Genomic DNA, 15,475 nt, shown 5'->3' with positions numbered 1-15,475 from the left:
TCAAACAGGCACACAGCTTACCGGACATAGAACTCTACACGTTCCTTGACATCAAAACAGCCATAACTAAGGCGAACCTAAACAAGGAAACACCGACCATCATACAATACATGAACACCCTCAATAGGATCTGCCACCAGACATCGCAGATCTACAAACTCTTGAGTCCCAAAACATCAAAACTAAATGCAAAAGCAACAGATTTTTGGAAAACACTCTACAACAGACACTTTACTGAGGATGAAAAGGGTCGACTATGGAAGTCAGCCACATCTAACAAAATTACGCCACAACTCGCACAGACAAAATACTGGCTCCTACATAAGGCCTTCTGGACTCCTGCCAGACTAGCAGAAGTAGGCATAAGGTATAGCGACATCTGCTGGAACTGCCACAAGAAGAAAGGGGACCTAGAACACCTCATCTTCGAATGCCCTAAAGTGGGAACCTTCTGGAGGAAAGTGAGCGACTTCATCAACACTGTCATAGGGAAAAACCAGGGTTCATTGGCCTAGCCACAGCATTCATGGCGCCAGACTTAGAAAGTAGGGAAGACAGAGACCTAATGGACCTCCTACTTACCGCAGCAGTCAAAACCATATTCGCGAATTGGAAAAACACAGCCAAAGCAACATTCAAGGGCTGGGTTAACTGGGTCACTTTCCTCAGAGGAGCAGACAACATCACTGGGAAACTCTCACCCAGCCACAATGCAAAGACTGAGATGTGGGTGGCGCTCGACGCGCATCTGGGGTCACACAAACCCCCGTGAACACATAGCCTATCAACGACCTACCGCCAGCACGTAGCTAGGGCTAAGAGGGCAACAATATAGTATCGATGGACTCCCCTCCCGCCCCCCCCCCCACACACACCCCTCCTTTCCCTTCCTTCTCTCTTCTCCTTTCACACTTGCCGGGGGTCTTACAGAACTTACAGTAAAAACCGGCCTATGCAAAGTTTGCAAGTAGAGCTTATGTAACCAAGAAGGTGCCAAGAACCCCCTCTCCCCCGCATCACTACTGTACTGTTCTCAATAAAAAACTTTTGAAATAAAAAAAAAGTCGTTTTGCAATTGTTAAGCAGCAGGGTCCCATGGGAGTTCTAGGTGGCGCAGCATTTGCTTTCTGTAGATATGCTCTAAAAGGCAAATTTAGGTCAGTTGTGTCCAATCCCTCTGAAAAACATTTTCAAGTATATTTTGACTGTCTTTCCAAGGGACAACCTTTTATCATCTTCCCCATAGGGTCGCATTATTTTCCATTATCCCACAAATTAGTATCTTTTTCGTCTATAACAATCTGTGAACAAGACTGAGTCATGGGGATCCGGCAGACATTTCAGACCTTTGAGGCTCGAGGCCACACATTGGGCGATCATTCAGAATTATTTTTAGCTGCAGACAAAATTGTTCCAAGTCTGCTGGCCAGCTGCCAGGACATCCAACGTGCCTGGATGTCTGTAGAACAAGATCCAGCAATAGAAAAAAACAAAGAAGTAAATAACTTGAACTATGCCTTCCCTTCTCGATTGGACTCTCCTCCCCTTCCAGCCACCAAGCTGCAGCTCCTTATTCTGACAGGGCACTAAACTGGTTGAGAGGGACACACAGCACTTTATAAATATATAACTATGTAAGAATCATTTTATGAACTTTCTTAATAACATGACTTAATATTTGTATCCTAATATATTACCACTTGGGTGTCTTCACAATTAAACCTTATCGGACTGAACCTACTTCCTGACATGTGACCAACCATGTATCTAATTCAATATCTGTGTTCATAATATGCTGGCAATGCCCAAAGAATTATGCACATTATTTCTTTCTTTGTCCTGCTCATGACCCTGAAGGCACACATCTTATTTGATCTTCTTGTGATCTTGTTCTCAGGGAGACTACCGTCAGCTGGTACATGAGCTCGACGAGGCTCAATACGCCGAGCTGCGAGTGATGGTGATGGAGATCAGGAACACTTATGTAAGTTCCATTTCTAACTCAGCCGCTCTGAGGGGTCAGTTTGTAGGAGCAGCCCAAAGCCGAATGAATAGGAGGATTGGATCCCACAGGCCTGTCCCCTTGCAGGGGAGCTGAGTAGCATGCTTGATGTGAAGCCCAGGACTTACTTCACAAACTATCTGGAATCTCTTCCTAACCCATGGCATTGAGAACCTTCCCCCACCCCAAGGCCCCAGCCCTAAAAAGAGAAGGGAGTGATAGTGTGCTTGTGGGGTGGAAGTGTATGTCTGAATAAAGATGCGATGAGGGTAAAATACTGGAAATTAATGCTCATTTCGAATGATGTCTCCTTTCTCTTAATATTCTAGGCCATCCTGTACGACATTGTCATAAAGAACTCTGAGAAGATCATCAAGCCGCGAGGACGGGACAAGGCTCTGATTTACTGAATATACTGAGCACCCTCCCAAGTCCATCTTCATTTATATGTCTCGTTGCCTTTCTAACAAGTTTCATTGCACTCTACTTACCATTGAGTAATAAAATTATGCCCCGAACCGTCTATTTCCCTTTCTTCACTTTTCCATTTATGCACAATCAAGAACTCTTGAAATCAGGACACAAACACATGCACTTAATAATTTAAGATGTGTAATAAATAAATAAATATGTGTAAAAACTACAGAACAAGCGCTCCTTGTATCTCTCCCTTGTTGTGTGCTTCCTTAAGGCTTCGGCGACATCTACACTTGTGCCTGGCGCAGTCATTTTTCTTGCCTTTGGATCTTCCTTTTGACAGTGAAAGTCTCATGCACTACCATTGGCCACGCAAGCCAGCTTGGCAATCTCGCAGTTGAGGTGCTGGTTGGTCCAGTCACTCCTGATGTCATCAAGGTGGGCGTCAAAATCTACCAATTGCCTGTATGCTTTAGATTCTAATAGAGTCTTGCCGATGTGACGGGTTTGCTCCCAGTTTTGCCACATGATCCTAGAAATAAGAAAAAGGGGTCAAGTTAGGATACAGTGACCATAGAGAATCAATATTCTAAAAAAAAAAAAACATGAAACGAAGTTGAAACTTTAAAGACAAACACGAGCCACTGAACAATGGTAGAACAGGCTTGAGCGTGTCCCCTTTTATAGCTCTACATTGCTTGGAGTAAAAGCATGTCATAATAGTTATTGAATGCCACAGACATTAATAGACAAAAAACGTAAGTATGTACAGTGGTGGCCCCTCCGCTAAGGTGGAGGAGCGTCACCCCACTGTTTTTCGCAGTGGAAAAAGTGGAGAAGTGTGGCTCACTGGTTAGAGGAGGTAGACCCTGAAGCAGAGGTCAGACCCGGGACCAGGGTTCAATTCCCGACGCGGCAGGGTCTTGAGCCCAAAATATCCACGGACTCGATAATTCTCGTTTCGGTGCCTACTCGAATCACGGGTTCACACTCTGCAGCTCTGGGCATCAGCATGCTTAATCTCCACTACGGCCCCCCGCGGCGGGATGCCTGGCTTTCACCTTGGGGATGCCCAGTACGGGTATCTCACAGGGAAAAGCCAGGACGGGTTCCCAAGGCAAGCGCCGAGATGCCTACGGGTAATCGAGCGCTATATAAGAACGCATAATAATAATAATAATAAAAAAAGGAGAAATTAAATAACTCAACATTATTATCATTTTATTTGTTCCTGTTGCGGCGTCTCAGCAGGACGGATCTCCTTTGCTCGAGCAGAGGAGTGGTGAGCACTATGTAAGTGCGCTTGATTGTTTGACTGTTCCTCTCGGGCTGGCTAAACATTCATGTGCACTTTGCTTGTTCTCTATGCGGACTGTATTACAGCCTGCGTTGAGAAGATGCCCAGGCCCCCGTTCCATGGCTGAGCACCAGACCACGGCTCTCAGGCCAGTGAAGCATTGTGATTGGCTTATGGGGAGTGTGTGTGCTTTCTGTTTCCACAGAAGCCAGGAAGAGGAGAGGGGGCAGATAAGTTAGATATATACCCCACTACTGCTTCCCGGGAGCAGCTGCCACTGAGTATGTAGAGAAATCAAGGACCTTTCTTCCTGCTTCCAACAAGACCTATGTCCAGATTAGGCAAGTCTGGACAAGCAGAAAACTGTGCTACAGAATGAACCGATGAGCACAGGCAGCAGACGTGCAAGTCAAAACCATCAAAAATATAAGAGATAGCTAGTAACATCATAACAAGACTAGGAAAAGAAGGATTCACAGGCAGTGCAACAGCAGCATAAGAAAGGCGTTTAAAAAAAAAAAAATCCAATCTGCATCTTCTATTTGATAATAAGAGTAAGGAAAGTGCGTACCACATAGCCTCTTCAACGAAAGGCTGCTTATAGATTCAATTTCACAACACAGGAAGGTAACACGTACCCGCTCCAAAAAGGCAGCTAATAGTTCTTTTTTCATGATCGAGGTAGGCAAGCTCTTGACACGTAAGCCCAGTGCATCCTAGCCTTTTTAGAACCACTTCTTAGAACAAAATTTGGCGACCCACCTAGCTTAAATGGACTTGAGACGGGTGATTTCTTAATGTAACCAAGCATCGTTTATTTATTTATTTTATTTATTAGGTTTATAAAGCGCGACAGCTACCCGAAAGGGTTTCCCGGTGCTAGAAACAGGCAAAGCAGCAAGGAACTAACAGATCAGGGGTTATTGGTTAAAGAGCCAGGTTTTGACGGCTCTGCGGAAGCGAGCATGACAGTTCTCAGTGCGAATGTGAAGGGGAAGAGTTCCAGAGTCTGGGCCCTAGACATGAAAATAAAATGAATTGCCACCAATTCTGGATAGTCTGTACTTAGGTACGCAAAATAAATTTTGCTGAGTGAGCGGGAGGGAATGTAGGTTTTAACAAGGGACTGCAGATAGGAAGGGGCAACCCCTGACTTGATCTTATGCATGTAGCTCAAAGCCTTGAACTTCACGCGACTCTCAACTCTGAGCCAATGGAGCTCACGAAGATGTCCTGTGATGTGGTCAGTTTTTCGGCAGCTGCAAATAAGACGTGCGGCGGCATTTTGGACCAATTGAAGACGTCGTGTGACTGCCTTGGTAGACCCCCAGGTAGAGTATGTTGCCATAGTCCAACCTAGAGGTCACCAAGGCGTTCACTACAGACCTCTGGGTGTCGGGTGGCAGCATCCAAAAGATTTTTCTTAGCCAGCGCAGGATGGTAAAACAGGTAGCTGCCACTTTGTTGGCCTGACATTTCATGGTTAGACCCTTATCAATGATGAGCTCAATGATGAGCACCCAGGTTGCGCACATGCTCTGAAAGGGATGGAAGTGAACCCATCACAGCTGGCCAATGCCTAGGACTCCAGAGATCAGGTTTGTTCCCAAGGACCAGGACTTCGGTCTTCCCACCATTTAGTTTGAGTAGGTTGAGATTCATCCAATTGGATATCCCACTAAGACCAACCTGCAGGGGGGAGGTCGAAGCCTGGTCAGATTGAGATAGGGAAAAAACAATCGGAGAGTCGTCGGTGTAGGCATACAAGGTCAACCCAGAGCGTTGCGCAATAAAAGCCAGAGGAGTAACGTAAAGATTGAAAAGGAGGGGGCTAAGGATCGAGCCCTGAGGCACACCGTGAGGAGAAAAATCAGTTTTGGAGGTGGAAGAATGTGAAAAAAATTTTAAAAGTCCGGTCCGACAGGAAAGATGCTAGCCAGTCCAGGGCTTTACCACCGACACCTATGGCAGCGAGGGAACTGAGGAGTATATTGTGGGACACAGTGTCAAAAGCTGCACTGAAATCGAGCAGTATCAGTACAACTGTGTCACCATGATCCAACAGAAAACAAAGGTTTTCTGTAACGCCAAGGAGAGTGGTCTCGGTGGAAAAACCTGGGCGAAAACCAGATTGAGAGAAATGTACTAAGTTATTGGCTGCCACAAACTGGGACAAATGCTGGTGAATATGTCTCTCTAGAACTTTGGAAAAGGCTGGCAGCAAAGAAATGGGGCGGAAGTTGGAAGGGACCTTAGGGTCAGCAGAGGGTTTTTTCAGCAGTGGAGTAACCATTGCGTGCTTCCAACAAGCATTTGCAGACACCATTTTTTCCATTGATCACTAAATTTGTTCAGACCTACAGCTTTACTGATAATACTATACTGCATACAAAGGATGATGTGTACAAATATGGTTTTGTTGAATATTTATTATTTCTGCATCACCAAGTAAAGTGCCTTGATTTGTTCGGATCCTATTAAAATCTTTGTTTCCCATCACACATCAGAACTACAAAACAAGCATTTACAATGAAACGGTCTCGCCTTTGCAAACGTTAGAGCTATTGGCATTGTTAATGACAACATTTTTATTTATGTGTTGGGATTGAAAATTGGCATTGTCATTTACAATGCCAATAGCTTAATCTCTCGCAAATGCCACACACAGAGCGCCACGCACAGACAGCGCCACACAGAGACAGAGCGCCACCCACACACAGAGCGCCACACACACACAGAGCGCCACACACAGTGCCCCCCAGACACAGAGCGCCACCCACACACAGAGCGCCACCCACACACAGAGCGCCACCCACAAACTGAGCGCCACCCACACACACACACAGATCGCCACACACACACACAGCGCCACACACACACACAGCGCCACACACACACACAGCGGCTGCTTCACGTCCCTGGAGCAACATTTTGGACTTAGTGTATTAAATGTTTAACACAATAGTGCACAGAAGTTACCCTGCTACATCACTTTTGTACTATAAATAAAGATACTCCTGGGAGGTACCTACATATCGTAGGCGGTGTCCTAACCATAGGAAAGGGTGATACCTGCTTACTGACACTGCAAGAACTCTAAACTACCTACGACGTTGGTCTTCTCAACCTAACCCATACCATTAAGATTCTAATGGGATTCATCAGCAACATCTTTCATTGGTTCTCCTCCTGCCTAGTCAACAACAGACACCAGTTGGTTCACATAACGCCAAGGAGAGTGGTCTCGGTGGAAAAACCTGGGCGAAAACCAGATTGAGAGAAATGTAATAAGTTATTGGCTGCCACAAACTGGGACAAATGCTGGTGAATATGTCTCTCTAGAACTTTGGAAAAGGCTGGCAGCAAAGAAATGGGGCGGAAGTTGGAAGGGACCTTAGGGTCAGCAGAGGGTTTTTTCAGCAGTGGAGTAACCATTGCGTGCTTCCAACAAGCAATTGCAGACACCATTTTTTCCATTGATCACTAAATTTGTTCAGACCTACAGCTTTACTGATGATACTATACTGCACACAAAGGATGATGTGTGCAAATATGGTTTTGTTGGATATTGATTATTTCTGCATCACCAAGTAAAGTGCCTTGATTTGTTCGGATCCTATTAAAATCTTTGTTTCCCATCACACATCAGAACTACAATACAAGCATTTACAATGCAACGGTCTCGCCTTTGCAAAAGTTAGAGCTATTGGCATTGTTAATGACAACATTTTTATTTATGTGTTGGGATTGAAAATTGGCATTGTCATTTACAATGCCAATAGCTTAATCTCTCGCAAATGCCACACACAGAGCGCCACACACAGACAGCGCCACACAGAGACAGAGCGCCACACACACACAGAGCGCCACACACACACAGAGCGCCACACACACACAGAGCGCCACACACAGTGCCCCCCAGACACAGAGCGCCACCCACACACAGAGCGCCACCCACACACACACACACAGCGCCACACACACACACAGTGGCTGCTTCACGTCCCTGGAGCAACATTTTGGACTTAGTGCATTAAATGTTTAACACAATAGTGCACAGAAGTTACCCTGCTACATCACTTTTGTACTAAAAATAAAGATACTTCTGGGAGGTACCTACATATCCTAGGCGGTGTCCTCCTAACCATAGGAAAAGGTGATACCTGCTTACTGACACTGCAAGAACTCTAAACTGCCTACGACATTGGTCTTCTCAACCTAACCCATACCATTAAGATTCTAATGGGATTCATCAGCAACATCTTTCATTGGTTCTCCTCCTGCCTAGTCAACTGACACCAGTTGGTTCACATGACCACACCCACGGTTCAGACGATCACTATCAGCTGCAGACAGGGTTCTATTTTGCTTGGTCATCTGCAGTATTTACATGGAAACCCATGGGGAAGCAAACTGAACTTTAAAGTCTAATCAGCTTCAGACATCCAAAACCTCAAGCGCAGCACCTTAACCAGAAATGGAAGTTAAGCATCTACCTGAAGCTCAACCCCACCATGACAACATTTCTATTACGAGCTGCATCTAGTCCAAACCTGGCTAAAAAAAACGAAGCGGAACAAAGAGTGATTCCCAACAATCACCCAATTTACTGGGGATCCTGACCTCACCCTAAAGAGTAGGGTGTGGAGAGAGACTGACATTGCATCTGCGAACACATCAGACATGCCCAAACTTTATAATGTTTCACCTTGTTCTGCTCGGAGGTGTCCACCCAATAGAGGGCGACACTTCTGCTGGTGATCAAGTCTTGAAGGGGCCTGGGAAATAGCCTGTCTCAGCTCCTAGCCGATGGCCCCCCTTTGGAAAGTTCAGCCTCGGCTCCCAGCAGAAAGCGCCGCAACTCTCCCTCTCAATGCGGGCATGGGGCAAGGAGGAATATGGCGTTGCGGCTCTTCGGAGAGGTATGGCCAGGAGTCTGTAGTGGCTCCTCGGGGGTCGGGGGGACCTCGCCTGATCCCCCTAGACCGCAACAGAGCCGGCTTGGCTGGCAAAGTGATGTTCGGCTGATCCCACTGGTAATCCAGCAGCGTCTCCTTCAGTGCAGTGTGCGTCAAGGAGACCGGCGGCTGGACTCTGGTAGCACGCGAGGGCTTCCGATCCCCTCGAATCTCCAACTCCTCTTCCAGCTCCTCAAAGCTGCGTGCCCCGAGCTCCCGAAAACGGCAGAGACGGGATGGCTGGCCATGGAGCCCACGTGAGTCGAAGTAGCGGGAGCCCCAGCGGACCCGGCCGGGACCCAGGCGGCAGCCCAGATAGTTTAAAAGCCGCAAAGCGACCAGCCTGAGGCGCAAGCGGTGCTCTGGGCTCACGGGGGATGTGTCAACCAGCAGCACAGCAGTATAGGTGGAAGCCATGATAGCCCCCTGGACAGCTCCAGGGACCGCAGCCCTAACTCTAGTGCATTGTTTCAATTGGAGGGTGAATCTACTCGAAACTCTTTTATATCGTGCGTCCGGTTTAGCAGCCACGTTAGGTCAAGTGCAAAAACATTTGGGTATAATAATCGGAAGAAAAGGATTAGCGCTAGGGTGCCCTTGCCGTATCATGAGCACAGAGACCACTGATCTAACACGGACACGTTATTTAATACTAACCAACACGTTATCATGCAACACTGATGTTAGGCCCCAACTCCTATAGGCTAGTTTTATTGGAAGGGTGCCACAATGTTTGTTAACTTAATGCATTCGCCATTTAAATTGCATTTCAAGTCACAGAAACACTCCTGGCTTTAATAACACAATCGTATTTATAACAACCGAGCTCCGGCTGATCACCACCATCTTGAAGGCAGCATCATTTTGGGATTGAGGGGCGTGTTTTTCGTTCTCTCCTCTTCCCATTGGCTGGAAGGTAAAATTCCAGCCAATGGGAAGAGGAGATTAAGTAAACAGAAAGAAACGAAAAAACACACCCCTCAATCCCAAAAAAGACGGGGCTTGACCGGAGTGACGCCCCTCTCCTCCAATAGCTGGCCTCCGTTTAGGAAGCCAGTCAATGGAGAAGAGGGGCAGGTTCAAGCCCCCATACTGCAAAACATAAAATCTCCGCTGCGCGAACACTGCTACGCAGTGTAACGCTAGGCCGAGACCTAAAAAGGGCTTCATTTTTGCTTTCCTAACTGCTCAATATGTACAGTGTCTTTACACAATTGATTGTATTACGAAAAAATTACAATCTACAGCCATTCCTTTCACACTTCATGTACCCGCCCCCAGGAAGATGGTCAGATAATTCACTGTATTTTTCACTCCATCACTGAAAAGTGAGGTGAGCTTGTAAACACCAGCCTCACTGTTAAACACGTAAGCAGCAGAAGGCTCATCTCATTTGACCTCCGTCTTTAAAGTGCAGCTAATGTCATAAATAAAGAAGGGCTTATTTATAAGCCCCATGCACTGCTGGTGCGTCACTTTTAATATGGGGAAAAAGTGACGTACCAGTGGCGCAAGGGTTTGTAAATAAGCCCCAGAATTTAAAGTCATTATTATTTATTGCTTGGATTTTCGAAACCCACTAAAAATGTGTTCACGATTCACCCATGAGTCGCAATCCACAGTTTGGGAAAAGCTGCGTTAGCCGATCATGGTTTATGTTTCATGATGGAAGTAACCAGTTAGCCTCCTCAAGAAGTGCCCATTCATAGTTTCAGTTTCACGATGGAGGATTGCCTTCAATTTTGGGAGCAGGACTCCAATGAACCCTTGCCAGACGAACCCTTGAACCAATGAACCCTTGCCAGCTGTAGAGGAGCAATGTTTGAGCACACCATTCAAATGCATCTTAGCCATCTACGGTGAGATTCACAACTGGCCTCCCGAGGGAGAACTGCATGCAAATGAGGCTAGCATAAAGGAAGTAATAAAACACCCATGAGCAAGCCATTAGATTTGCTGTCTACATGATACGAAGCAGTGACCAGAGAAAAGACGGTAACATAGCATGATGGCAGCCTCCAAAAGGGAGATCTGACACCTACAAATAGAATGGGGGACATACTGATGCCGCCAACAGAGGCTCGACCTGTGAGACTCCACCTTAGCTTGCCGGAGTAGCATGAAGAGATCTGATCAAAAGTCTGCATAGTCCCAGAAAAATATAGAAGAACATGGCCTGTCATAATAAACACAACTTGAAAGGTTTCTCTTGCATTACCTCACTTGACACTTTTAAAGGAACAAGTGGGGGGAGCCTGGAAGAGGAGTTACAGAAGGAACCCTCCAAAGAGGCATGGATCTTGAAAGTACTTTATGGTGAACAATCCTATTGTAGAGTCTCACCTTCCAAATATCAAAGACCACCCAAATGTTTCCTCCGGATGGTGGCTATGGCAGTACTTGCCAATGAATGATACTTTGCATAATCAAGAAAGTGAATGGCTAAAGAGAGGCCCCCAAACTCTGCATGAATAAAAACAGTCTTGTAACTCCTGCACCAAGGAGGCGGTTTCACTGTGTTAGAAGCCAACTACACTATCATTTCAGTCAATCTAGAGACCTCTTTAAACGGCAGATTTTCTGCATATAGCCTGGAAGTGCGGGGGAGTCCAGAGATATTGGGCACAGGTGGTGTCAGATTCATACAGTGCATCACCTTTGATTTCATTCCAGCTTGCTGTATCCTGGGTAATATCGTAAGACCAAAGGATAATGGCCTACAAATATTTGCAGTTGTCCTTGGTCCTGGCCAGAAGATGAGTAGCCATTACATGGTTGGGCCAGGGTGCCCCTGATTTTGACAGTTGGCGTAGGAACGTCCTGGAATGGGCAGTAGTCGAAGAAGCTCACATGAAACTTGGCAGAAGGGATAAGAAAGCAGAGGAGGATATATCTGTATGGAGTGATTTGTGAGCTGGGTTTGTGGATCCGGCAGTTGGCACTGAGGTTGAGGACATGGAAAGAGATGGCGGCTCGGAAAGTGAATGATCGGATGGGTGGAGGCCACAGAGTTAATACTAAAGAAGATTTGATGGTGACTGTGGGGGTGAACAGTGCCCTTTACAGAAGATGGGGGCGGGGGGGGAAGTGGGACTGGAATGCATCTGTTGATGTTTTGCTTAATTACACTGGATCACCAGAGATAAACAGTGATGTATTCACTTTTCTTCCATTCCCAATGTGCTGCATTATTGAATGTTATTGAAAATATAAATAAAAAGTAAAAAAAAATAAAGAAATTTAAAAAAAAAAAGGAGGTCTTAAAACATATGTAAGCAGTAGCTGTGAATACTACTACAGAAAGTGAATACGTTGTGTCTGCCATTAGAGTACCACAAGGAAAGCAATCAGAATTTTGACTGACGCAACTGAGGGTGGAATTGAGGTCATAGATACATTTATAGTGATGGATTTTATGTCTAGAGACGTTAAAACACCAATTACTTAGTCTAATCGATTTTTATTGGCATCAATCTCATAGATTTTAGCCATCTTACAGGACCATTTCTGTGTAAAAGTCAAGGAGTTATCCGGGTGATCTCAAGGCGACAGCCCGTACATCATGCCATTCAACTCCTTTATATTGTTACTGCTAAGCAATTCAATATGTGGTATCTTAGACAGCCGAAAACTCACTGCAGATTGAATTGCTTACAAAATTTCATCCGAGTGTGTGTGTGTGTATATATATATGCCTCACTTATTAAAACTGTCGTATCGCTGCAAGAAAGCATTGATGCAACAATTTTTTCTGTGCCCTCCAAGCGAAACGATGCGCCATATTTAATGTTCGCCACTCCATGTCTCAAGGAGTTACAGATACGTCAGTATCTCAGACTTATCTGTAGGAAGGGTAATGACACATTGCTGGAGTGTGTCGCAAAAGTGACAACTCCAGCAATGTGTCATTACACATGGGCAATTCCCATGTTAAACGTGACTGCGTTAGTCTTACGCCTGCTGTGAGGCAGGCGTAAGATTTTGACGCAGTGGCATCCTAGAAGTGACGCAGTGAAATGTGATAGATTTCACGGCGCCACTTCTACAAGGCTTTTCACGGGGGAACGCCCACCCTGCATATATTATAACTGACGCAGGTATAATGTAGCCGCAGGGATTTACAAAGTGATGCATCGGTTTAGATGCGTCACTTTGTAAATAGGGCGCAACATGGCTCATTTTTTTACACCGCTGGTGCGTCACAAAAAAATGACGCAACGGCTGTGCAAAAGTGATCCAATGCCTCAAAAATAAGGCATAAAACCTGTTATGGGAATAGCAAACTGAGAGGCTGGTTCATTAAAAGAACACATTTGGGGACCCTCAAGCAGCTGTCCAACCACTTGCAGCCTAGATATACACCATTCGGCAGTGAACCAATCATGTAAAAAAGTAGGAAAGTTAGGAATGGCCCAAACAGTTATAGAGGGAATCAGGAGTTCAGCCACAAATATTTGTTCCGATGGTATCAAACGGAGGGAATCCTTCAAACCAGGCCCGCTTGAGGTAGGAGGGTGTCAGAAAAGCCAGTTTTAGGTTTGTATCCACATATACAGTGGTTGGAGATGTCGGATATACCGAATGTCAAACACACAAGCTGATGGGAGGATGCTTGCAATAGGTGTAACCACTGGCAATCGCTCAGGGTAGCATTCCAGTCCATTGTTCTTTTCTCCACCATGCCACCTCAGATTTGACCAGACCATATGCATATCAGTTTTGACCCTGCTCCAATAGGAACAGTCCAGCCCAGACTGCCAAGCCAGATCCTCTCAAATGGAATACAAGCACCCAAAGACCGATTTGGCCCTGATTGGGGCTTGTCAGTCAGGTGTAGCTTGCCTCCACAGTACAGTGAGAAAGGGACTTGCATCAAGGCATACCCATGGCTACTAAGGGTGTCACATCAGATACACAAAAGGCGATTGGAGGATGCTTTCAATAATTGTAACCACTAGCAAACGCTCAGGGTAGCATTCCAACCCATCGTTCTTTTGACTACCATCACTTCTACATAAGAGCCTCCTCTTCACTTCTTGAATTCCTCAAGAAGTTGAAGTTCTGGCTTTTTGGGTAGTCCCACTAGATCCCAGGTTTGACTAAGGTTCACACCTGCTAAACGCCAGGATACTCTCCCAGGTGATAGTGCGCTCTACAAATCTGCATAATTTGGGAGGTGCTCACAGGATTGGTTGCCGTGGTCAGGTGGAGGACCACGTACCCTGGATGCAGCGTGAACAGGTTCTAAGACCAGAATTCAACCCATGGCTTGGGTCTCCCAGTTATTTTGTATGCTTGCCAACCTCTACCCTGAATGTGGAGGTAGCAGATTGCTCCCTCTGATCCTTCCCTTACCGGGGGGGGTCATTGCAGTAGTCTGTGGCTTCTGCCCAGCTCTACATTCAGTGTGAAAGTGGGATACATTTGGACCCTCAGGTTCTGGGTTTCGGTATGCAGAAGGGTGTTATGGGACTTTGTTTGCCCTGGTTTGGGGGACCTTCTCCGTGCCATGTGTTGCAGTGAAATGCCACAGTGTGGTCGACAGAGGTAGCCAGAATTTCGGTGCGTGTGCAGGAGGATTTGGAGGGTTTTCTCAATGGCAATGAGGTTTGGGTGGTCCCATGGCAATGCATACTTGTGGTGTAGCTCAGGGGGTGTAGTAGCAAGTGTAGAGAGCTGGGGGTCCCCAGACTGAATGATGAAAGGGCTGTCTCAGCCCATGACATTCCGACCTCTGTGGATTGGGTGTTCTTTTGAAGCACCTGCTTGTTTTGTGGGATGAGAGCAGCAAAAGAGTGCAGTGGGTTTATGTCCTGGTGGTGGCTGCATGCACTTTTCCACTGATTGTTTTGCTGTCGGACCTGGGCAGCAGGTGCCGATACACAGAGCTGTTGAACAGTGTTGGCAGAGTGGAGTGCCAGAAAGGGTGCGGGCACGCACCTTTAGATCGTTCTTCGTGTGCACCCATATGGTGTTCCTGAGGTTCTTCGGTCATTCAGATTTGTTCCCTCCATTGGAAGCCTGGATTGTCGCCTGTGTGTCCTTTTATTGGGTGCCTCATCAACACCTGCAGGGCTCTGTTTGTTGCGATGAGAGATGCCCCTCCAGCTTCGTTAGTGCCTCTAGTGGTACACGAGCCCCACAAGCCAAAGGTGCGTGGTCTTTAAACTTTTGGATGTGCTATCAGCCCTATTTTGAGGTAGAATATCATGACTCTGTAAAGTTGATCTGCGCCTCCGCAACTTCCTGTATCCCACTGCTGATGCACTGCCGCCCTCCATGCCCCTCGGTCACCTTTATACCTGCTGTTTGGGTCTTGTAACATATATACAATGGACTATAATACCCAGCATGACCAAGAGATCAGCAGCAGGCTTTGGGCGCACACACACCCTGAAACCTGGAATTGGTGCTTTTTTCAGATATCTGAGAGCAGATCTGGTTTGTGGTGGCTTCTGTTTTCAATTCCCCCTCCAGTCTGCTCTGCAGACACATCCTTTGTGTAGTGTGATGCTTCTCAAAGCAGGGTAATCTCCAGCCTACAGCACCCACAACAGAGGCACAAAGGGGTGTGAGCTAGCTGCATCTGGCTATCAACAGCTTCAAAGAGAGCGACCGGGAAGAAGGCAAAAGGGTGCTTTTCGCTCTGAACATTAGAGGCTACAGCCCTCTTCACCTCAAGCATTTATCAAGTGGCAGTGCTACTGGAAGTCTAGATAGGAGCCACTCATAGCAAAAAGATCTACTCGAACTGCTACTCCTTTGTCCTCACTTCACCACCTAGGTCTCCTCTCTCACTTC

General features: G+C 46.4%; 2 protein-coding genes across 3 annotated transcripts in view; one reads left to right on the top strand and one right to left on the bottom strand.

Annotated features, from left to right (window-relative positions):
* The window catches only part of PSME1 (proteasome activator subunit 1), a 172,329-nt gene extending 169,682 nt beyond the window's left edge, over positions 1–2,647 (top strand). Inside the window, exons 10-11 of the mRNA XM_078644961.1 lie at positions 1,898–1,984; positions 2,332–2,647. Of these exons, the coding sequence (XP_078501087.1) occupies positions 1,898–1,984; positions 2,332–2,412 (168 nt within the window). The 3' untranslated portion in view covers positions 2,413–2,647. The remainder of the gene's footprint in view (positions 1–1,897; positions 1,985–2,331) is intronic.
* The window catches only part of EMC9 (ER membrane protein complex subunit 9), a 41,434-nt gene continuing 28,551 nt past the window's right edge, over positions 2,593–15,475 (bottom strand). For both annotated transcript variants that reach the window (XM_078644962.1, XM_078644963.1), the window contains exon 6: positions 2,593–2,951. In XM_078644962.1, the coding sequence (XP_078501088.1) occupies positions 2,771–2,951 (181 nt within the window). In that variant the 3' untranslated portion in view covers positions 2,593–2,770. The remainder of the gene's footprint in view (positions 2,952–15,475) is intronic.

Source organism: Lissotriton helveticus, chromosome 5_1, assembly GCF_964261635.1.
Source record: "Lissotriton helveticus chromosome 5_1, aLisHel1.1, whole genome shotgun sequence".
NCBI classification, from domain to species: Eukaryota; Metazoa; Chordata; class Amphibia; order Caudata; family Salamandridae; genus Lissotriton; species Lissotriton helveticus.
The sequence above is the reverse complement of the archived record's forward strand: the minus strand, read 5'-3'. Positions and strand labels throughout refer to the sequence as shown.